We start from the raw sequence: 24,008 nt of genomic DNA, 5'->3' as shown, positions 1-24,008 counted from the left end.
GAGCCGGTAAAGTAACACATCGTCCCTTCTTAACAAGGCCCAGCTCCATGCAATATTTTTGAATTCTGTGAAAAAACATTTCATAAATCCCCACGGCAAAGTATATTACCACGTTCATTTGTGAAAACATTCTCCGGTCCCCTAAGGCAAATATTTATGGACAAAAATTAAGCGAATTGCGGGGAATAAAGTCAGTTATTAACAGAAGCAATCTGAATCAACACTGCGAGGTGTGTAAGTGTGGATAGGAGTAAACTCCAGGACCTACCAGGGAGCATAGAAAAGTCTGAGGTGATAATTTTATTTGATATTTTTCATTGTGATTGTTCAAAGTTAGTATCAGAAAGCAGATTGCCCTGGTTAAAGAGAGAACTAAATAAGAAACAGTATTCTCCTCGTTATTGGACATCAGCCGCCAGTGAACTGTGGTGTGAACATATTCAACTCTACCGGGAAAGACGTTCTGTACAAAATGTAATATATTTTCAGAATGTACATTTTCATATTCATACAAATATACGCGATAGTACACATCGCAATTATAACAATACCATAAAAACAGCTGTTAGATATAAATACAATCAATCTCTTATTCATAAAGATGTACATGTATATAACAATATATTATTTACAGCTGTTGATGCCTTATCACAGACGACAGAATCAGTGGAAACGTTACAGTTAAGGTCATTTTATGGAGGTCAAGGTCAGAACTATTATACTTGACCTTGACCTCGTAGTGGTAATGATGACCTTCACCCACAATGGTCATTTTTTTATTTCACACTAGAGCAGCAATTTGTTGTCATAAAATAAAGAGACTGGTCCACTATTAATCACTTAGATGTTGGAATGCTTTGAAATATTTCTTAGTGATTACAATTTGATATAATAATTGTTGTTATGCAGGAAATTCCATAGATTTTATACTCTGACTACAATGCATAAAACTTAAAGAAAATAAGATAATATTGATTAATGTCTGTTAGAGTGCAAATTTGTTTGTAAAAAGTAACCTGTATGATAAACACACAATAAAAGACAATTTTCTTGATCAATGTATTAGTAGTCGAGGTATTTCATAATCATAACCCTAGATTGTATAATAGAACAGTTATATATGCCACCATCCAAAGCACCTGTCACTAAGTATATGTCACCAGATATGAGTAGAATATCATTACCCCAGGGTTGTGTTGTGGGTTGGGGTCTCTTCCTTTATACCAGCCATAGTAAGAGACTGTGTTCACTTGTCCCACCTTCACTGCACTGGTTACATCTATGACCTGAAGGAAAGTATCAGAATGCCAGACAGGGTCTAAGAATTGAAGGCAAGTGACTTAGTCTGCTCCCCATAATAGTGGAGTAACCTCACTGAGGTCTTAAATATTGACCTCTCTACCACTAGTATGCAACCACTAACACACTGCCATCTCACCACTATAAAGTCTTCTGGTAATAGTAACAGAGTATTGATAGGACAAGACTTGTGTAGTATTATATCTACAACCACTAACACACTGCCATCTCACCACTATAAACTCTTCTGGTAATAGTAACAGAGTATTGATAGGGCAGGGCTTATATATAGTAGGAAGTCTGCATTATGGTTCAACTCGTTCTTAACAAAATAATGAAACACTGCATGTGAACTTGAAGGGAACCATTAGGCCTTACAAGACTGTTATGAAAGTACATGTACATGTAGCTACAAACATTTGACCAGTGTAGGATATAAAGTCATATAAAGCTAGGACCCAAAATCTATCTTCTGTCCTAGCTTAAAGGTATTTCATATTAGAATCAGAGAGAGAGAGAGAGAGAGAGAGAGAGAGAGAGAGAGAGAGAGAGAAACTACCCAAGGATCCACTTGCTGTCCGTCACACCAGCCATCTCTGCCATACAGCCAGGTGCCATGTTCATTGGGGGTGACCCCCTGGGGGACTCTGTCTGCACACCCCAAGGGGGTCCCTGCAAATATAGTGACCTGAGGTGTACCATACAGGTTAGTATGACTGTGCTACTGTTACAGGTTTTACACACACTCACACACACACTCACACACACACATGCGTGCGCACGTGCACACACTGTGACACACACACATATACACACACACACACTGACCTGACAAATGAAGAAAGTACAGTACTCAGTGTATTTTACATGTACTTGGTAAATATCAGGCAAACAAGTTGTCAAGCATTTTTAAAAGACTGAACCAAGTATGTGTATAAAATAAAAGCAGGGGAATCCAAATGAATGTCCCCAGCTTATCATAACATGAAGATAGTATACAATTCATAGAAATGTACTGGCATAAGCCAATTATATTTTTTGTATACTACATGTAATCCTACAAGTATATATATATCTGTTTGTTCTAAAGTTAGGTTAGAAAATGTAGTTCATAAGTGAATATACTATGTAAGTAAGATATGGAGCTATACTAAACATGATTAAAACACCTATTTTAGTCTGAAATCTACAGTTACCCGCAGTGTCAAATGTTCTGATGTAAGTTTTCCCGTTGACAACAAAGTGGTGCGATGTCGGACAAAACTCTCCACAACCATTCTCATCACTCCCGTGCCCTGTGATCACTGACACCAGCTCCACCTATAGGAGAGAAAAAGTACCAATGCTGAAAAGATGCATATAACCAAGAACTTAGATACCCCCAGTATGTTCCTATCTAGTTTTTTTTTTTTACTGTAAAACACTATACTAGTATATTCAAAAACATTAAAATACATCTATTCTTTTTGTGTTTTCAACCCCCCCCCCCCAAAAAAAAATATATATATATATATATATTTTAAACAATCTAATATGGTTTCTCAAATGTTTTAAAGATTTCATGATAATACTTAAAGGAAGGCACAGCTATCAAAATTATGAAAAATAATCTCAGCTACCATAATAACATTAACATTAGATAACATTATTTAACATTACTAATCAGGAGTGAAGAATTACTGTTCTTTTAAATATGATACTCAACCCACCTTCTTCACATTATTCTGAACATTAAATGAAATAGACTGAAAGTGCTTATTGTAGTTTTTATCAAAGGTTGCCCCTGGCGACCATAATGGCTGAACTGTAGATGGAGCTGGAATCTCATCTGTAATGAAAATGGATGATCAAACATTCCAAAAGATTTTGGAAACAACTTTACTCGTACTGTCATTTTCCCCATAACATTGCCCAGAAAATAAATCATTTTAAAAAATGCTGTTATGTTGGCATATTTAAATGATGATTTAAAATGAAGGATAGACTTACTGGTGCTTGTATATCATAACAGTACATGCATATGGCACCAGTACTTAGAACATCGCACTGCCCTATATCCCATTATAAACTTATATAGATTCCCTCTCATATTTTCAAGTTATATGGACATCTAATATGACAGGTCTCTGAGGACTTACCTTTATTTCTACACAGTCTGAGGTTCAATGAAGGCATCCATGGCAGGGCCCAGGGGGCAGTCTTCATGGTTAAGGTACACTGACCATTGCTGGACTCAAGCAGGGGGCGGAGACTGGACACATCTGTCAGCCAGCGACCAATACGTCTGAGGTATAGATATTAATAAAATAGTGAAAGCAAATAAGGGAGATGGAATCAAACAAGGGATTGAAACTCTGTGATGGAATGAAATCTCTGAAGGTATATTGTAGCACTGTCTTGAAAGTTAAGCATTAAAATGAAGAACTTCCAGTTAATTTAATGTGCAGTTAATTATTCTACATTAATAGCAATATGTTAACTTACAAAAATTAATGAACCAATTATCATGACAATTTTGCAATTTACTTTGTCTGGCAATGAATCTTTGTCATACTTATGTCTCTCTGCTTTTGTAAAAAAATAATTTGTTTCTTCTACATATCCATATCACCCAGGCCAAGCTCTCCTCTCCCCCCCTCTCTCTCTTTCTCTCTCTCTCTCTCTCTCTCTCTCTCTCTCGGTCTGTCTGTCTGTCTATATTATATTTTTCTCACTGAGGAATCTCCTACATGAAGAAATCATGACACCACAAGCCTGTCTCTCTAGCCATACCTCCTGAAAGGGCTAATCCAACGTCCCAGCTCAGCATTACACAGCTGTTGATCTGTGGTATTACAGCAGACATATAACTGGACGGTGTGGTCCCAGTGAGCGCAGTCCACGTCCCGTGTCCCCGGACATGACAGAGACATGTCCAGTTCTATCCTGCTATACTGGCGCAGCTCTGTGATACACAGACGTTAAATAGAGTAAAATAAGCTACTGGTGAAAGAGATATAATTAAGAGATAAATATCTATACTGTATACATTTATAAAGGTCATCAGCCTGTAGTTTACATAATATGTACACACATCTTTATTCTTTTTTTAGACCCAATATATCAGTCAATATATGATAAATACGATTGCTGAAAAAAATGTAAATTTGAATGACCCTGTTGAACTTTTTTGGGGGCAGCATGTTTCAAATTTTGGTAGAGATTTAATTGTATAATATCTATGGTTAATATGAATTATGCTTTGAGCAAAACGTCAACAGTCAAATAAATTTACTACAGGGTAAAAAAAATACATTACACTGCATAAAACTGCCAAGGATTATCCAAAACTGATACAACACATTTCACACTTAATTAATAATTTTACATTAGGCACCACACATGTACGTCATAACTGACCACTGATGTTGGGTAACTTGACAGTTGCTACGGCTCCCTTGGCCCCCTGCATACGGGTGTAGTTGAATACAGGAATTACAGTACATGGACGAGAGAGTTTTTCATCTAGAGACTGTCTGTATGAGAACCTGTAACAACAGTACAAGTGCTACATTGTCAGCTGTATTCAAATCCATAAAAATATTGACAACAGTGTCACTTTACATAAACCTGTGGCAGTAAGAACTGTGTTACATAAAACTGATAAAACAAATTAATGTTGCTACAGGCATTTCATCAAATTTTTGTATCAACTTGCTTCATTGTTTTATCAGAATCTGCATATACAGTACATGTACAACAGCAATATACAGCTCCTATGAAATGCTTTGCCAACTACACTTTTTGACTACTGTTGAAAAATGAGAGAGAGAGAGAGAGAGAGAGAGAGAGAGAGAGAGAGAGGGAGGAGGGGAGAGAGAGAGATACCACTGTGCCTGCCAAGCCAGAAACTGCAGGGACGGGTAGAGGAACCAGCCTGTCTCTGCCAGGAGCCCCCTGGTGTCAATTCCCACATAGAAGTTATCACTTGGTGTGTTCTGGAAGGATGCCATGACAGTCCCCAATTTCAACCTGGAAATATTAAGACAATATCTTACAATATGTCCAGTTGTTAACTTCAATTAAAATAATTTAAAATAACATACCAGTCCTGTACATATTTTCATTGTTTTGCTGGTAATAAATATCCTAGGACCAAATGCTATTCCTTCCTAAATGCTTTACATCGTACATGTACTTATTAATCTATATATGTTATTAAATTGATACATCCTCAATTGTAATCATTTATCCTACTATATACAACGGTAGTAGTCACAATACCCAATTGGAGATAACAACCAGAAATATATCTAAAGTGCTGTAGTAGAGAAGCAAATTAAAGCTTCTCTTCCAATGGTCTCTTTTATTAAACCACCTACTACTCTGTGAAAAGGTAAAAATGCTGCATTATAATTTCACAAACTCTAGGTATGGCTTCACCTGTTTATCAGTGAGCAAAAATGTTCATTAGCTTGGTAGTTGGACCATAAATGAAAATTATCAAACACAAGCCGAAAAAAACTTTCATACCATTAGCTTAGTGTCAACATCTACTCACATCAGTCTGATGAAGGCCTACATCCCGGTTGGCCGTAAGCTAACAGTATGAAAGTTTTTCGGCTTGTGTTGGATAATAATATTTTCATTTATTATCACCTGTTCATCAGTCTGGTATTGTCAGTTCTGACCACAGTGGCAGGTATACTGATTTGTACATCACACTGCTTCCCTACACACTTCATGTCAAACACAGAGTTGTTAGGTTGTGCCTGAACTATCACACCTACTGCACCTGATGCCTCCATACTGCTGATCTGGAGATATACACAGGATGTTATATACATGTTATATATATATGTTTTACATTATCAAACACAGAGTTGTTAGGTTGTGTCTGCACTATCACACCTGCTGCACCTGACGCCTCCATGCTGCTGATCTGGAGATATACACAGGATGTTATATACATGTTATATATATATGTTTTACATTATCAAACACAGAGTTGTTAGGTTGTGTCTGCACTATCACACCTGCTGCACCTGACGCCTCCATACTGCTGATCTAGAGACATACAGGACATAGTATATATATATATGTTTTGTATTATTAAATTGTGTTTTTCATTTATGTCAAATAAGATACTAGATGTCAACTTTATGGTCCTTATAGGACAATCTTGCATGATAATCAATAACAAAAAAAAATGGCGTGGATATAATATAAAATAAATATAATATAATATGATATAAAAAAATAATATATATATATACATATATATATTTAATAATGACAACCTGCCAAACAAGCTAACCCAACATTAACATTTAGAATTTAATAATAATAATAATAATAATAATAATTATAAATTAATTTTCAAAAAGGAGTTTATCTTTAAAATTGCTAAACATTTCAGCCTGTGGCTTGGTGTTCACCACAAACACACCTTATCAAAATAAGAACAATCACTCCCATCTAGGACATAGGCCAGCATTCCTTTCACTGATGGCTCCTTCCTGCAGCCATTACCAAGGCCAAGCATGGATCTCACTGGCATGCTCTTGTTACCAAACACTGACACTGGGGATGGTAGCCAGTCATAGTGAGCATCCAGACGCATCAGAACCTCAGGGACGCTAACTAAAGAGATGATGAACGAATTATATCAAAGTTTAATCTTTATCAACGTGCTGCACAGTTTGAATCTTTTCACATAATGAAATTTGCACAAATTTCATGATTTCCATCAAATCACATACTGCTGTTCAACAACATACTTATTGCAGTGAATAAGGATTTCCATCACCTCTGATAAATATGTCAAAGAAGAAAAAGAAACTAATTAAGGTTGGCGTGGGGTTCGGGACCAAGTGAAGGGCTCCCACCAAAATTTTAATCTTTTTCGAACTATGATTCAGCTAGTCAAAATTCTAATTTCAAGAGGGGACCATTGGTGTGATTTTTTTCAGAAATCAAAAGTGGGGGTCAGAACCCCCCTGACCCCCCCCCCTAAATCTGCCACTGTGTACACACAATTCCAGCCAAATGTTACCTTTGTCATCCAGTACCAGTTGATCCAGTCCACATCCGTGGTCCTGACACTGCCATTCTTTCAGTAACCCAGGGATCCAGTTGCCTAGCTTGTACACTGGGTGCAAGGCAAAATGAAGGTTGGATAACAGCTCTGGTCTGGAGATAATGCATAACATAAGTATATATTCAACAAAAGGAGTATATGGGACCATTCACAATTAATTTTGTCCATCTTACTAATTTTAATCTTCTTAAGCAATCCCTGTACCTCTGGCATAAATATTTTGCTAATAATATCCTGGCTACCATGCAGTACACTAGCTGTACTGCCGTGTAACTCGTAACTCTAAATATCAGACTATTTAATCTAATCATCACATTTTGTAAATACCATGGTGCATGTACTTCTCTTAAACAAATGATGAAAATGGGATAAAACCAGCAATCTTTGGTTTTAAGTATTTTACCCAGACTGACCTTTTTACAGCATGAGCAGCTTTAATCAACAGTCCCGCCATGCTTAAAGCGTCCCCTTCCTGTGCCAGGAACACATAGTGGACATTAACAGGGGTGGAATTCAGCATGGACATGGCGGACGCCAAGGAGTCGTTGCTATTCCACAAAGCGTCCAGAAAGCCCGAATGTGGATTAAAGGCATGGAAAAGGATTGACGAGTTGTGGAAGAGCGGAGAAGGGTACACGAGGACCTCGTCTTTCATCCAACCGTTCACTGTACTCAGTTTAAAAGGTTCTGCTGCGTTTCCTGGGCCGTGTGTCAGGCTCACACTGTGTTGAAAGTTGTGTTTTCTAACACGTTCTTGAATGTTGGCGTCTCCTATTAATCTTCGGCGAGCTTGCGCGGAAATGTGGCCATATTTCTTCTTTAAGAAATTATGAAAAGCGGTTCTCGAACTGATTTCATTCTGTGACCATGCATATTCGACATCATTGACAAAATCAAACCCTTTCTGGTAATCTGTAATCGCTGGAAATGCTAGAAAATCGTGAGTGCCTTCTTCTAGTTGACCGTCCACCCCGATTATTAGAATGTTTACAAAAAAGGCCAAACACAACAGCTCTCTGGCCGTCGCCATTTTGAACAGTCACATGATCAATGGAACGCACTCAAAGAGAGCTCAACAAACGCAATGGCAGGCACTTCGCCGTGCGTCAGAGAATGGCTTGGTGAACAGTTGATAGAAATTCATGCAAAGCTTCGAAATTCGCCCTCAAAGATATATAAATTCTAAGACCAATATTTGTCTGGAATGGGATCTTAGAAGCTAGCTTAATAGGTCTATCGGATCTTTAACCTGAAAATACTGAATTTTTAACTTATTAGTTGGCCTACATATGTAGCCTAGGTCTACTTAATTAGTAGGCCTATTGTTATTTTGAATCCCTGAATTTTGCACTCCAAATTTAATTAATATAGATGTCGGGAATGTAGCTCGGAGGTAGAGTGCACGCTTCGCATGTGTGAGGCCCCGGGTTCCATACTGCTATATTTTTGTCCTATGATAGCCCGTGCTTTTTCACATTGTCAGGTCCTAAAAGAGATCCCTGTTGTATATATATATATATAATAAAAAAATAAAAAATAAATAAAAAATTGGCAGAACCTCCTCAGATCAATTGTTTTTGTGTTGGTTGGATATTCAACAATAGTATAAGACCCCATTCCCATAGATTTTAGATCGATCTATCCCTGTGAGGAGTATTACTAAATTACTGTCAGTTTAACCAGCTTAAGCGTCTGTCCCGCCTAAAAAAAAAAAAAAAAAAAAAAAAAAAAAAAAAAAAAAAAAAAAAAAAACTGTAAGGGGCTAATTAACTATGGTGCGCGCTCGGCTGACTGCAATTTAGCGTGAACCCCCAGGGAGTTAGGTCGATCTAAATCTTAATCTCTGGATCGATCTAAATCTCTGGGAATGCACCCTAAGACTGGGTTTCCAACCCAAGCTTCAGCCCAAGCGGCTTAGACGTCTGGGACGCCCACTAAAGCTGCTAAACGATATTTAATTACCCCCTATCAGCCTCAGCAGGCGTGACAGACATCTAAGCCGCCCAGGTTAATTGCAATTAAGCTGGAATCCCCTCAGAGATAGTTCGTTCGAAAGTTTGTAGGCCTACGATAGTCTCTGGGAATGGTCTCTAATAGGCCCATATCACAATTGGAATCTTGAAGTGGGGTGGGGTCCTTGTGGCTGATTTTGACAGCGCCCAACTACGTGGTGTTGCAGAAAGGGCCTACTCAAGATGAATGCTAAATTCTCACTTACCTCAGCTCAGTTGTGTACGGTGACCCCCTTTACACTGGACGTCGTCCTTTCTTCATCCTTTGTGTGACCATGAAGCTGGCAACGCCGTGGTCGTTGAAAGGAGGCACAAGCAAAATGAATGCTCAAGTATAATGATTTTTTTTCTGTCAAACGGACCTTACTTCGGAACGCAGAAAGGACGCCGACCAGTGTAAAGGGGCTTAAATAATAATAATAATAATAAAAAGATTAAGCTTCCAGATCAGGGGCGGATACAGGATTCTTTGAAGGGGGGGAGGGGTCCGATTTTTCAGGAATGACATGCTTTGGACCCCATTCAGAATAGGGGAGTTACTACTCCCAGGGTCAAATATGGCTATATCACTACAAAGCTTGCCATCTAATCCGATAATAGACACTGAATAGATATCCCTTGGGGAAGTAGGCCTGTTCAAATGGGGCGGCCATATTTGACCCTCGGACTACTAAGTTCCCTATTCTGAATGGGACCTTGGAGAGCAAGCAGTGGCATTTGGAACGGTTAAGGCCTATAAATCAGCTAGTTTGGAATTCTTATTCCAAGAGTGGACTATTAGTGGGATTTTTTAGAAGCCGACGTGGGGGCACTGCCATTATCTATGCTAATGGGACCTTGGGGCTGGAGGGTCCACACATTGATGATCTGCAGTGGCGGATTTAGAGGGGGGGGGGGGGGAGGTCAGGGATCGTGGGGGCAAGAAGAAGTCAAACTCATCATCTCCTGAGACCTTCAGAATATTTTTATTTGTGTATCTCACAAAAGCCTAGCTCGCGCGCGACGAGTCCTTTATTCGACATCAATCATGGTTCCAGCAATTTATATAAGTTCCCGCCATGCTCTATTTCACATCTGTGCGTGTCACGGCTTCACGTCCAACTGCCAATCTGTCATTTTGTCTGAACATTAAATTATTTAAATGCGTTGTGACAGGTTAAGATCACACCTGTACGTATCTGCGCTGTCTCGTAGAAATGCGGCATTTGCTTGTCACTCACAGACGGAAAAGGTAGGTCATTTCAATTTGAACTTTTCTTCGCCGAATGGAAAGGGCGCTTTCATTTTCTTTTTTCATCGGTCGGGTTTAACCTTTACACAGTAAATAGTATTTGTTAAAACATCAATAATATCTATTCTTAACAGTGTTATGAGCAATGTTGGCAATAAACAAAACAGTCATATTAACAGCTGACAGTAATAAAGATGGGGAATCTGGAATAGAATCATGGGCGTCCGCGGGTGGGGGGGTCAATGGAATCACTTGACCCCCCCCCTGGAATTTTGGCGGGCACGTTAATTGCGGGTACCCAGCCGATCATTATCTCCCCCCTCAATGACTTTGACCCCCCCCCCCTGGAAAATTTTCTGATGACGCCCATGAATATAACGCAGTCCTTGTCCATGTAATGCCACGAATGATTGGGGCAGTAACGATGACGCAATGAAAATAGAAAACAACTCAATCACTGGAGAGAAAGGTGAGACAGGAACATATTTAAGAACTAAGAAAGAAACTTTTACTGTAAGCATCATTCGATAAAAGAAGTGCCGTAATGAAGTTAAAAATATTAATATAATTTTGTACCATTACTGAAATAAAATTCACATTTCATGCCTGATGAAACGTACATGTACTGTACATGTCAATGAGACCAACTGCAAGTAAAAGATTCAAACTGTGCGACTAATGGAAAGTACTGGAAAAGCAACAACAAAGATTACTTATGATTATTTTATGAGGAGGTAATGGAAAATCTGTATTAATGGAAGTTGTGAACTTTGGTCGATAATATCTACACCATTGTCTAATTAGACAATTACAACAATTTGTACCATACTGCTCTGCTAATGGTAGTTATCATGGTAGTTATATGGAGGTAATGGCAAATCTGTAATTATTGCATTAATTATTAGACGATTACAATATACTTTGATGGATAGCTTAGTTTGGTAAGTTATGGAAAAATAAATAATGAATTATGTAACAGCACAAACCATCACACCATGACCAAATAGGGGTGTGTGATTAAACTGATGAAAAGATAAGAATGGAAAGTTGTCGAAAACGTTACCGGTACCATCACTTCGTAAAAATTACCATAATTTGGTGGAGGATGCTGAATTACATTAAGAAAGAAGGAGAAACACTTTTCGACCCAGTACACACTAAAATGAAACATTTTCCACTATCAAATTTTTCATGTTTCTTAACAAAGAGTTTAAAGTAAACATGACAATATCAAACGGCATTTAATGTTTTTGTCATAGCATGTTCAGTAAATGTATCTCATAATATCATATTTCATTTCAGGTAGACAACAATAACTTGCTGTTACAATGTCGATCAACAAGGACGAATCTTGGGCTGTCATAAAGAAGCTAGACACGGTGAAGGATTACAAGACCTGTGCGCACGTTTATGATGAAATATTTGATGTATGTATCCTACCCGTATGTAATACTTGTCCTCCAACTCACTACCATTTTCATAAACCTGGTTTACAAAAGGGAATATAATCTGCAATTTCCCGTTAATTTTTGTATTTCTGATAAGCTACAAATTGTTGACAAATGTACTGAATGGAAAATGCAAGTAGTTATACAATTTCCGTTTGCTACACGAACGGATTCTCCAGCTTCTTTACAGCTTACAAATTGGAGGCATGCCTTATGATTACCTACTCAAACAGCAAGTGATGTCATGATGATAATAAAATAGCAAATCTAGAATATGCACCTTAAGTTTCATTTTTTTTATTGAAATATTGATTTATTACCATTTTCAGACACTTTCCTATAGTGCACCAAACCACGTGGCGCGAGCAGTTAATGAGTTGCTAGGCAACAAGAAGGATGCTCTGATACTGGATGCAGGGGCTGGGACAGGATTGGTGGGGAAGGAGGTCAGTGTTGCTATGGTTACTACCATGCTTAGGGGAATTACAGGAAAGGGAAGTGGGCAAAGATATCGCTTTTCACACCTCACAACTGGAACTGGCCTATTTTGAATACACGAAGCATTTAAATCGAAGTGTATTTCACCATAAAAGAAAGACGTAACTGCACTGGGCAAATGTAATGCTATCAAGGGTTTACAATGAACACTTTTTCTTTGATTTATAACTTTATTGTTGGTTTATCATACCGCGCATTACCCTTGTTATCCTTGTTGCTGGACAAAAACCTATAAATTTATGGTCTCATCTTATTACCAGTTGTGGCGTCAAAATATATCGTCACACGAAGTCCCATTGTCCCATTTCTTTGTGACGTACGTAATGCTTCTGTCCCGTTGCAGCTTCACGATCTCGGCTTCACTAACCTCGATGCTCTTGATGGAAGTCAGGAAATGCTTAATATAGCCAATCAGAAAGGTGTTTACAAGAGGACTATTTGTGATTTGCTTGGCACAAATAGATTAGATATATCAAATGGTAGGTATATCAAAAATCGCGTTTTTATCTTCATATCCCTGTTATTTTTGTTATCACCATGACTTCTGATGTTAAAGTGCAGGAAGTTTGTGTGTCTAATACAATAAAAACCCATTCTTTAACATATAGTTAAAGGAAAGAAAGCGGAAATCTCAATCTGCACACCAAAGGATACAGGGTATGTCTCAGTTAGATCAGCATTTGTTTATGAATTAAAAGTAATTTAAGATTTGTTCAATCTGTTTTCATTTCATGATAAGACACGTACTCCTGTGTGTTGGTAGTTGGTACCATTGTTCCTGGCCATGCTAACGCCAGTTGTCTCCCGGAGCTCATTAGAATTACCAAACCAGGTGGGTACCATGGAGATGAAAATGCTTTTAGATTTCAAATATATATGGGAAAATGCACTCCTTTTTTTCTTTGGAAAAGATGGATTGCTGTTTAAGAGTGTAGGTATACGCCTTAAGGCTGAAGATTTATAACATGAACACATTTTCGAGCTGGCAATTCTGTCTATCCCTGAATTAATTCCCGCTAAAATACAGTGTAGTTTGCATTAAGTGCAAACACATCATACAACTACTGCATTCGTTTGGACCACATATTTTAAGTTAACATTTTTACATTATAACTGTAATTTACTCTAAAAAAATAAAATGGTTACTGTCAAATTTCTAGGTGGATTTGTGGTCATAACAACAAGAGACGTTCACGTGCAGGGTTGCGGGCATGCCGGGAAATCTCTGGCAGAGTGGATGGGGATACACGAGAAAAACAAGCTTTGGCGAAAGATGGAGACTAAGAGAGTCGAAAATTACCTGGATGGCCATGCTGGGAGTATTGATATATTTCAGGTGGTTTGAGGAGTCCTGATATCACGTGGCCACTTTAAAATAGAATAATGTGATTGTCACTGGTATATCTCAATAGGCTAAGAAGAGACATATAACAGTTTGACGGAGACATTGACTAAGACGAGTATATATATATTTGCCGGTACATACTATTCTTCATCAAGTCTGATCATTGAACATGTAAAAAAAAAAACAAAAAAAAAAAAAAAAAAACATTAAGCTTCTGTAAATGATTAATTGCAGTAATAAGAAAGCATTTTATGTTAGCAATTTTACCTAAAATGACCTGGCATAACATTCATTTATTCATTTATTTATTTATGTATTTATTTATTAAAGCGTGCTGTGCAAAAAAAAAAAAGCCCCTCGGGCTTATAAAACAATTCGTGATAAGCATAATTTCTCACTCAAAACAAGCATCTTAACTGGAAGATTTGCAAACTGCCTTATACTCCCTCCCCCCGCAAAATATTCCAATAAAATTTTATTTACTTAAGTTCGGAAAACAAGATTATCATAGAATTTACATCTAATCTTTTAGTTCTTTTTTTTTTTCACATATTTAACAAGCGTGTCCATTTCTACATGTAATTGTAACATCCGCAGCGAAAATTCGTTGAGGATGCCTTTTCTTCCCTATCTAAATGGGTATACATCTATGTGAACTAGTTAACAACATAAATCTAAGATTTATATTGCAAGTAAAGATTTTTTTTGTAAATGACTAAATGTCTACTAAGTTCTAACGTAAGACATAAAAGAGACAAAATGTTGCAGTTAAATTTAATGCAAAGGCAAGTTTGCAATAACCATAATTTACACCGTAGTTTACATTATGGCAAAAACATGCATATGATTGTGATATATATATATATATATATATATATATATATATATATATATATTAGCTATTGACCTCATCGTTCATGTCCTTCTGATTCCAATGCAATATAAAAAGAATTGTGTCTTTAACTGTGTCAATAAAACTGTTGGTGTATTGGAAAAAGGTTTTTGACAGAAATATGTCCATCTGCGGAATCATATTGTACACAAATTAAGGTTTATCCAATTCATGCAAAAAAAACAAAAAACAAACAAAAAAAAAAACAATGGTCCTTATGGAGAGATTGGTAAGTTTTATCGTCTAACTATCCAAAGACCTTATAGGTAATTCGGCAGGGATCTCAGTCCCAGGTGTGGAATCTAATAGTGACTGCCATATTTCCTGTTCCTGATCCGTGGAGTCCATCCAGTCTACAGAGTAGCCGTTGTGCTTGCCTGCAAAATATGAGTAAAGTTTCAGACACGCAGACATGAGGTACTGCGGATTTAATATTCATATCATTAAAGGACTCAATTTGAAATTGAAGTTCGTCATGACAGAAAATAATACTAAACATGAAAGAAAAATAATAAAAAGTTACCCTAATAATAAATGACATTTTTATATCTACAATAGACTTAACGACTGCCGTACTTAGGTTTGGCTTGCAAAGAGCATTTAATTTGAATTATATAGACCTGTTCCCATGTTAAGTCTTATTCCGCCAACTGAAACATCCTTCTCAAATCTATATTTTTCCATGACATTTAGTTGCAAGCATTTGTTTCTCAAAGCTTCAACTGAAGGAGCGTGAAACTGCATTGCTCCTTTCCACGTAGGGTTGCATCCTGTTGACGTTTTCGTTTTCAGCGCTTTTTTGTCTCCTTCTGGGTAGACGAATCTGAAAGGAAATGATGTGTTTGCATATAGGTGTAGTGAATTTCGAACTCTTTGGTCAAAAGGATTCTGTCGAATAGCTGCTACTCTCAGCTAATGTGTCTGAATGGTGCATTCTAGATCTCACTTGTATTGCTTTATTAAATGTTCCATTTGGACAGTGTCCCCGCCCACAGCCCTTAACTAAACGACAAGCATGCGTCAATATAATAACCAATCGGATGACTTAAATTGCATCACACTCAGTACCACAATTTTACGCAATTAAATTACACAGTTACAACTTACTTTGATGTATATCTAATACTTTGATATATATTTAATACAACCGTATGGTTGTCTTTAAATGGATGGAAATTGGGCGTTCTTGTGAATACATATTATATGTATGTTTGTTTTTGGCGGCTCTATATACACTGGTCTGCATTCGAAATGAAAATTTAACATTCACGTACTTACCCCGAGCAATAATTATTAGATTTACTTGTCTGTCCAATGATTTGAAGGTCCCTCGCGCTTATTGCTGTAACTACCAGGCACATTGAATCACTTGCCCCACTCACTGCACCTTCTGGGGCTTTGCTCTCTTTTTGGACTAATTTAAGACTGAATGATATGTACTTGAAAAGAAAATGACATACATGTAAACGTCCAAGTAATTAATTGCACAACAAGAATGATAAAAATTCCTTCAAATATTAAACACACACAAACAACAATAGTACTAAATCGTTGAAAAATAACAACCAAAAATTGCAAATAGTTAATAACAGACATGTTTATGTAGTGAATACAGTGACAGTACTGTAGGAGAGAAGACGGACTACTTTGAAGTAACACGTTGTTTAGTCAAAATAAAAGATAACATGACTAGACTGACGTTTATGAGCGGGAAAATTATACACATACCCCTTCTGACCTTGCTACTGTCGCAATTGGTTGCGAACCTGAAGAGATTTAATATAATATAAAACACTGAAAAAATTCACTAACAAAAATATCCATCACTAAGCTCATAATTGCAACAGTTGTGGTATGCAGGTACAGTTATAATTATATATTTTTCAAACGCCAGCTAATTCTATTGGATTTACTGCCATTCCAGTACTTCAATGTCTTAGGGATATGCTCTTGCGAGTCCTCATACCTTATATGGAGTAACATATGCGAGTCCAAGAAGCATAAATGGAGTAACATATGAAATGAAATGCGAGAGGCGAGGTGTATTATGTAGTTGTAACGGGTCCAGTCAAGCAATAATATTGAAGGTAAGATCTACAGTGGAAAGGACAACAAAACAAAATAAACGGAAAACAGGGACAATTATCACGACATCGGTGAAAAAATCGGAAATGCAAAAAACAGTACCATTTTCAGGGGTGGATCCAGGACTATTTAAAGGGCGGGGGTCTGCGGATGCAAAGCCCCCCTCACTTGGCGTGGGGTTATAGGCCCGCTGAAGGGCCCCGAAAAAATTGGTATCGTAGAGGGCGAACGATGCCATTTGGTACAGTTAAGAACTACATGTATGATTCAGCTGGTCAAAATTCTAATTTCAAGAGAGGACAAGAAATCGATGCCCCCCCTACCCCCTCTAAATCAGCCACTGATTAAGTTCCCCAGGCTATTCATACATACATTATATACAATTTTAAAGTCTCTAAAGAAACAATGCAGACGCTCTCCTTTTTTATGTAATTTCTACGTAAGCAAAGAAAGGGGGTAACTGTAGTAGGTAGGGTAGGGATACTCTAACACTTGTAGCCTCTTTAACACTTGACGAAGTTCTTCTTTGTGGTATTGGAATATTTGTGTGGTTATAACTGTAACTTTCAGTAAATTCATATTGCATTGATTGTATGTAAACCATTAAAATGTTGAAACAAAAGTAAAACAGGACATCACCTTCATTTGCTAGATATGATAAATATCAGAAGCAAATGAGCTGAATAAATAAGATCAAAATATATTATTTAGTTTACCTGCAGCCGGTTTAGAAGTAGTCAAACTCTCCCATTCATATGGTTTGCTTCTCTGGGATTCAAGGTTTGCCCAAATTTCCCCGGCGTACTTTGAATTTTCAGAAAGATCTTTAAATGTATGTTTGCGCATTTCGCCATGAAGTTTCACACTTTGTTTTTCTTCTTCGTTGTCTTGATTTTGACAAGTGATCTCAAAACTATCGGCATTTCCCTTAAACTGGCTCCAAGACAACAATATGGAGGTACCTCCAGGCTGGGGTTCGATGACAGGCACATCAGGTGCTTTAATTGGTCCAATAAAAAAGCAATACCATAAACGTGCAATTAAAATCTATCTCGCCAAAATGCTTGATAGTCCATCTGTACATCCTTCCGCCTCACATGTATACATATTATATGAGCAACTGTAATTTCAGAATTAATCAAATAATAAATAATTAATTAAATAAAAAAGATGCATGTCTTTTTTGGAATTAAATATGCATATTAAAACTGCATCATACCTGTTGTAAATGTGAACGTGCATTTCTCACTTTCTGTTTTGTGGCGTATGCAGCATAGTGAGACATTATACTTAGTTCCAGGGATAAGACCAGTTAATGCACGGCTCGATTCCGTGTCAGGTATGTTGCCAATCACTGGCTTCCCTTTATCTGTTTTGTATTCAAGCCGATAGTGATCTACGTGGCATGCAGGACGCGCCCACTGTATGGTGGCTGATTCTGCAGATGGTTGATTCATAAGCTTCACGCCTGTGGGTTTGACTGGCCCTGTAGCAGTGGAAAGATATGTGTTCCCCAAATTAGGACAGATCTATTATATCGCATAACACTGCAAACAGGAAAAAGCAACTGCATCGAATACGTTTTATATTTATATTCTACACATGCAGTGCTGGAACATCACTATCTTATCTGTACATACACAGCTAGATAATTTACTCCTGTGTGTAGTGTGCACTTTCTGAATGGTATAATAGGTGATGTAAGGAGGGGAACTCCCAGCAAACACATAACGTTATTATAACGTTAATTTTACCAAAAAAAAAAAAAAAAGACATGGCCAAGTTATGGTAACGTTATAAAACGTTCTGTGTTTGCCGGACTACACCTGTGTAACGAATAACGATGCTGCTATTGTACATCTTGGTAAGCTCAAAGTTATCCACATAAGTTATACTATATGACCAGGTTCTTCGCCAAGGGTTTCAACTAATTTCCCATTATTATGTATGGTAAAATGTAAAACGTGGATGAGCTCTCAGAACAGATGGATGCAGTAGTAGAGGGAAAAATATCAAAATGGGATATTACAAAGGCTGAATGTTTTAAATCAAAACTACGAGGCTGAGGTAACCGACAATATGATTGAGGAATATGAACAGCTACCGCTATTTGTGAATTTACATAAATGGATGCGTTGCATTAATATACCCTTTAGGCAAGAAAGGTAGTCCAAGAGAGGCAGACAATTACCTTGATATTCCCTTAATTACTTAGTTCCTTTGGAACTATACTTACAAAGGAACTGAACAATAGACTTACTGGGGTGGGCAGATAAAGACGAAACCCTCAAAAAGGGTTTAGGAAGAGGTATTCTACACTGGAACAGATTTTTTTTTTACAGACCTTGAATCAGAAATATTTATCAAAAGGAAATGGGAGATTTCATTGAATGTACATAAATTTCCATAAGGAGATTTCCAAAACGTGTTCAATAGGAATGCAAGTGAAAATGAGAAAGGGATTGATGACTAGAAATCGTTCATGAAAAATACCGAATACCGATAACTACATTTAATTGTGAAGTTTGTACTCAACAGGGCTGCACGACTAGCCCCTTTCTTTTCTGCAAGTATAAAACATGTACAATTTCCCCTGATGTGAAGAAACTATGGTTAAAGGGATCTTCATTAATAATGGATTTCAAAATGCTACATCACTATTTTATGCTGGAACAGATTTTTTCTTTACAGATCTATCAAACATTTGGGATGTAGTATACAACCTACAAAAGCTGGCAGACCGTTTGTTCCAGTTTGGCCAACAATGGAAATTGAGGGTGATAGCGGATAAAAATAAAAAATAAAAATTAATTGTCCTTAGATATGGCTGAACTCTAAGACACAATGATAAACTGTACTTTGTTGGCGTTAAGGTAGATACTCAATATACTGTAAATACCTAGGGAATGTGTTTACACCAAAACAGCAAAGACTAAAGCAAAATATACACTGGTACTACAGTCTCAAAGGGAACTGGCAATGTTCGACAAGCTGTGTAACCAGTTGTGGTTTTTTACCACGTTCTGCATCATTGCAAATGTTTGACACAATGATTAAACCGATTGTACCATGAGGCAGTAATCTGGGGATACCTGATCCCAATTAATTTGAGTTTGCACAAACGAAATTACATGTTTCCTGAGAGTGTGAGTGCGGTAGCAATACTAGGAGAATGCAGTGATTTTCCAATAATATTAATGTTGTATGTTTTGTTAAGTGTGTTAAATTTTGGATAAGATCACTGTACACGAGCATTGATAGACTGCCAAAGGCCTGTTACAACATGTTGCAAAATCTAGACAGAAATTGGAGAAAAACTGTGAAATAAAACACAAGTTTTACTGCCATTTATTTCGCTAGGTATGGGAAAGACAAGGATGTGGACATTTTGAAAAGGTCATTGCACTGAACTAGATAACTTTTGGCAGAACTGGAGCAGAATGGTGCAGCATCAAGAAAACTTCAGTAATGCAATACTTCCAAAACGGAATTAACATACAAGAACTACATATCACTAGTAAAAATAGCTAAGCACAGCCGGTGTATGTCCGAATTCCGAATTTAAAATCACGATTTGAATATTGTAAAAAGGCCGATTTACACTGCTCAAAATAAGTTAGGGAACGCTTAGAAAAACAGATGTTTTTTAAGCATATTATAATTGTTCTTGCAAAATGTAAAAAAAACCCTGTTCTTTTGGCCAACTGGCCTAAAGTAATGAAATAAATAACTTTTAACAACTTACTACTGGGATCTAAACACTTACGTGTAGTGAATTCCACAGTGGTTTCTTTTCCAGAATCATCACCGTCTACCACAACTAATACAATCACTGTGTATTCTGTCCCAGGTGTCAAGTCTGTTAGATAAAGGCTGGGTACATTTATGGCTTTTTTTAACCACTTCGACGATGTTGATGACTTATCTTTATAGTGAACGTAGTACTGTACGGTTCCTACAGTATCGATTTTTGCCCAAGACAATTGTGCCGCAGATTCGGTTATACCATCAACATGGATCTCTCCAGTTTTTATAGGCTCTGAGAAAAAAAATTATTTCAAAACTGATAATTTACCAAACAGATTTAGATTAAGTTTGAGAACAATCAGAATTAGAAAAGAAATTGCAGTATATCATGGCACATGTTATTTAACACCAACCAGACAATAAGTACAGATAAACTATTTTAAGGAAAATAAACTATTTTAAGGAAAATAAACGTATTATGCAATAAAACTGTACTAAACATGAATGAAGTAACAAATTCGAATTAGAAAATTTTAGGCCTGAAGACTTTTTTGCAATCTTCCTGCAAACGTTAGATCTTCCTCTATAATTGCAGCAACTATAATTCTTCTTGCGGCCACCTACAGAGAGTTACTTGCAAACTATTTAGTTCGCAGCAAACTAAATAATTTGCTAAGGGGGTATTTCGTTATAACATAACTGAAATATTAAATTATCCCCTACAATGCCATACCTGTCGTCGCAGACCAATGTGTCCTGTCGCTTGTTTTATCACCGCACACCAGTTCAACATAACCTTCAATGCATGTGTTGGGCTTCAGCTGAGAAATAACCAACTGCTGGGGGTCTCTGGTGGATATACGTTTTGTTTGCTGTGTCGATCCAAGTTGACAATATGTAACTATTGCTTCAGTCACATTTGGCTCATCTTTCTTTCCACTCCATTTCAAAGTGATTGAAACAGGTGTAGTATCAATGTTACCCATAGACGGCTGTGAGGGAACTAGGATAGATAGGAGCATATTAGACTTGGCTTTATGAGTTTAAATATCTTGTTGAATACAACAACTTACTAAGGTGAGAGATCAATATTTTACTGTCAAATTTAATCAATACCGACAATACTAAATTGATGCATACATGTAAGATCGACGTGCTATTATTTCATAACATATAATGACTGGAATTTATACAACCATGCCCTACGCCTGACAGTAAGCTGGTTTACCCCTGTACATTGACATAATTCATTACATTCGCAGCATGTTTTTAATATATGTATGTTTCTATTTTTTCAATCAAACGTTTGGTAATTTCCACTGCCGGCGGGATATGTTACTGGAATAACGCGTCACCAAGCTGTGTGCACTTATGTGTTATCATGGGTTGCCAAGTTTAGAAAAGAATTTATGAGAAACCTGCAACTGTCGATTGTTAACATTACCAGTGTAACGGGTTAGAGAGTCCGACCCCCATTCATTTGTAGAGGCAAGCCTCGCCCTCGATTTTGACCCACTTACAGGTAGGTCAGGCTAACCCTAACCATTATAACTAAATGGAGGTCGGACTTTCCGTCACATGGACCCTCAGTTTCGTTACACCGCCCTTAAATTGTAGTGTAAATGGCCTCTGCAAAATCTAATCTAAGGGCAGCAGTATTTAAATTCTGATTGGTGGTATGTAACATATTCACTTTGATTTGATTTGCCAGGTCTTAGTGGATGGAGCCATCACCTTAAACATAACTTTTGTAATATTGGTTTTTAGAAATCGGCCGAAATGCCGACCATATCGTCAGATTCGTTTTCATTAAACACGTGTTACCTTTCCCCTGACGTGTGTTGGAGGAAGGGGCGCTCGGCAAAATAAACCCGCATACCAGAACTTGACATGCAAATATAGCACGACACACGTTAAGGGGTATTAATATATGAACCCAACTCTCCCTCTCTCTCACCTGTGTAGAACGCTTTTTCATCTGCACCCTGATTTTTGAGCCCTTCGACAACAGATTTCACAACCACAATGTACTTGGTCCCTCTTTTAAGGCCTTCAATTGATCCCCTGTCTGCAGGAGCTTTGACCTTGGTCTTTCGCTTTGCTGATGGGTTGTCAGCCGGCCAAAATGCGACATCATAACCCTTAACAGTTCCCTGAACAGGCGGTCTCCAGGACACATCGGCGTAGTTGGTGAATCCTTCCACGTGTACATCGGTTACACTGGGTGGTTCTGGATAAAAAAAGTAGGCCCTACTGTGTTCATAATAAGTAACCAAAATGGCATCTCACTTTACCCTGGTTAAAATACATCCACGCGAGTTACGCAATCAGCGTTTTAATAATAGTTTCTTAATAAACAACATAACTCAGATTGTGCCAACTCGAGTTCAGTTGTTAGTTGACGAAACTACATTATTTTACTGGTAGTACCGTACACTGCCTTAGTCTACAAATAAACAAGGTCCTTTCTTTGCCACCCAGTCTAATCATATACGGAGTACATTAATTGTAAAACAATAAACCCATTGTAAAATCAAAATAAAACAAACGCACTGAAATACAAATACATGGATACATCTTGCTACCTGCTAGCATTTCTAAATAGTGCAAAACTTGCTTGACAATAACCTGTAATAAACGATTTCCCCTTGAAAGCTTCATTCTTTGTTCCATGGAAGACAGCCCTTACTTGTACCAAGTACTGTGACCCTGGAGTTAATGACCCAAGTGTTGTCTGCAAGGTTTCAGAAAATACCGTTTTTTCACGCCCGTTACTATCCACTTCCCAATACTTGATTTCGAAACTGATGCCGTCGTCTCTACGTTTGTTTGGATACCCCCATTGTATGTTTGCAGTATGCGCTTGAGGATTGATGGAAATGTCCTTGGGGGGCAAAGGAGCTGTAAATGAATGAACAATTACAAAGTAATCCCAAATTAGCAATATCCACCTATTAATTAAGATGCACCTCCCCGAAAATATAGCATCACAAGGATAAAATCTTAACAACCAATAGCGACAAACATGTCACCTTTCATATAGATTTTATATAGATTTTACTTAAAAGTTACTTCCACCTTGCTATAGTCTTTAATATATATTATTTAACATAATGCAATAGTTGTGAATGAAAAAAAAACAAACATTTACAACTGCTCAATTCTTTTAATTCAAAATATCAATTTTCAGTACCTTGATTTTGACTTGTTTAATCTACCAAACATTTATAGTTGAAATATATATTGACTTGACAACTTCCCGTTGCCAATCTCCATGCATTTTTCAAATGTACATATGCATGTATACAGCACATGTTGACAAATAACCAGATAGTGAATTGCCACTGAAATAAGGTTAATTTTCAAATGTAT

General features: G+C 37.3%; 3 protein-coding genes across 4 annotated transcripts; 1 reads left to right on the top strand and 2 right to left on the bottom strand.

Annotated features, from left to right (window-relative positions):
- Nucleotides 1–285: 285 nt before the first annotated feature.
- On the bottom strand, nt 286–8,433 carry LOC106162737 (uncharacterized). The gene is made up of 13 exons (XM_087018123.1): nt 7,792–8,433; nt 7,334–7,470; nt 6,728–6,921; nt 6,315–6,345; nt 5,938–6,064; nt 5,167–5,310; nt 4,691–4,826; nt 4,072–4,259; nt 3,438–3,583; nt 3,009–3,127; nt 2,496–2,619; nt 1,859–1,971; nt 286–1,286 (listed from the first exon to the last, which is right to left on the bottom strand). The coding sequence occupies exons 1-13, from the start codon at nt 8,406–8,408 to the stop codon at nt 1,146–1,148; spliced, it is 2,217 nt and encodes a 738-aa protein (XP_086874249.1). The 5' UTR covers nt 8,409–8,433; the 3' UTR covers nt 286–1,145.
- A 1,949-nt stretch (nt 8,434–10,382) lies between these two features.
- On the top strand, nt 10,383–14,264 carry LOC106165403 (methyltransferase-like protein 27). Of its 2 annotated transcripts, none has more exons than XM_087018215.1 (6): nt 10,383–10,625; nt 11,928–12,048; nt 12,399–12,515; nt 12,911–13,046; nt 13,307–13,399; nt 13,728–14,264. In XM_087018215.1, the coding sequence occupies exons 2-6, from the start codon at nt 11,950–11,952 to the stop codon at nt 13,910–13,912; spliced, it is 630 nt and encodes a 209-aa protein (XP_086874341.1). In that variant the 5' UTR covers nt 10,383–10,625; nt 11,928–11,949; the 3' UTR covers nt 13,913–14,264. The 2 variants fall into 2 exon arrangements, with proteins under 2 accessions (XP_086874341.1, XP_086874342.1); XM_087018216.1 differs by lacking the exon at nt 10,383–10,625 and adding an exon at nt 11,010–11,090 and having other exon boundaries at nt 11,924–12,048.
- A 41-nt stretch (nt 14,265–14,305) lies between these two features.
- LOC106162744 (tenascin-N-like) lies at nt 14,306–23,535 on the bottom strand. Its single transcript, XM_087018214.1, has 10 exons — nt 23,265–23,535; nt 22,594–22,866; nt 21,370–21,639; nt 20,656–20,928; nt 18,109–18,375; nt 17,606–17,887; nt 16,533–16,570; nt 16,083–16,243; nt 15,425–15,627; nt 14,306–15,181 (listed from the first exon to the last, which is right to left on the bottom strand). Exons 3-10 carry the CDS (start codon nt 21,620–21,622, stop codon nt 15,048–15,050), a joined length of 1,611 nt encoding a protein of 536 aa, XP_086874340.1. The 5' UTR covers nt 21,623–21,639; nt 22,594–22,866; nt 23,265–23,535; the 3' UTR covers nt 14,306–15,047.
- Between the last annotated feature and the right edge of the window lie 473 nt (nt 23,536–24,008).

The sequence above is a fragment of the Lingula anatina genome, chromosome 7, assembly GCF_051362555.1.
Source record: "Lingula anatina isolate TDL-2025a chromosome 7, LinAna3.0, whole genome shotgun sequence".
Lineage (NCBI taxonomy): Eukaryota > Metazoa > Brachiopoda > Lingulata > Lingulida > Lingulidae > Lingula > Lingula anatina.
This window is presented reverse-complemented; position numbering and strand designations above follow the sequence as displayed.

What these genes read in the sequence shown, in the direction of transcription:
- LOC106165403 (XM_087018215.1), top strand. Translation starts at nt 11,950, where the DNA reads ATGTCGATCAACAAGGACGAATCTTGGGCTGTCATAAAGAAGCTAGAC. An exon ending in CAGGATTGGTGGGGAAGGAG is followed by an intron (nt 12,516 to 12,910) that starts GTCAGTGTTGCT and finishes GTCCCGTTGCAG; the next exon opens with CTTCACGATCTCGGCTTCAC. An exon ending in TAGATTAGATATATCAAATG is followed by an intron (nt 13,047 to 13,306) that starts GTAGGTATATCA and finishes TTTCATGATAAG; the next exon opens with ACACGTACTCCTGTGTGTTG.
- LOC106162737 (XM_087018123.1), bottom strand. Translation starts at nt 8,408, where the DNA reads ATGGCGACGGCCAGAGAGCTGTTGTGTTTGGCCTTTTTTGTAAACATT. An exon ending in ATTGTTCTTATTTTGATAAG is followed by an intron (nt 6,346 to 6,727) that starts GTGTGTTTGTGG and finishes GTATGTCTCTAG; the next exon opens with ATCAGCAGTATGGAGGCGTC. An exon ending in GGAGGCGTCAGGTGCAGCAG is followed by an intron (nt 6,065 to 6,314) that starts GTGTGATAGTGC and finishes CAGGTGCAGTAG; the next exon opens with GTGTGATAGTTCAGGCACAA.
- LOC106162744 (XM_087018214.1), bottom strand. Translation starts at nt 21,622, where the DNA reads ATGGGTAACATTGATACTACACCTGTTTCAATCACTTTGAAATGGAGT. An exon ending in CACGTTCACATTTACAACAG is followed by an intron (nt 17,888 to 18,108) that starts GTATGATGCAGT and finishes GACCAATTAAAG; the next exon opens with CACCTGATGTGCCTGTCATC. An exon ending in TCTAATAATTATTGCTCGGG is followed by an intron (nt 15,628 to 16,082) that starts GTAAGTACGTGA and finishes ATTTCCTTTCAG; the next exon opens with ATTCGTCTACCCAGAAGGAG.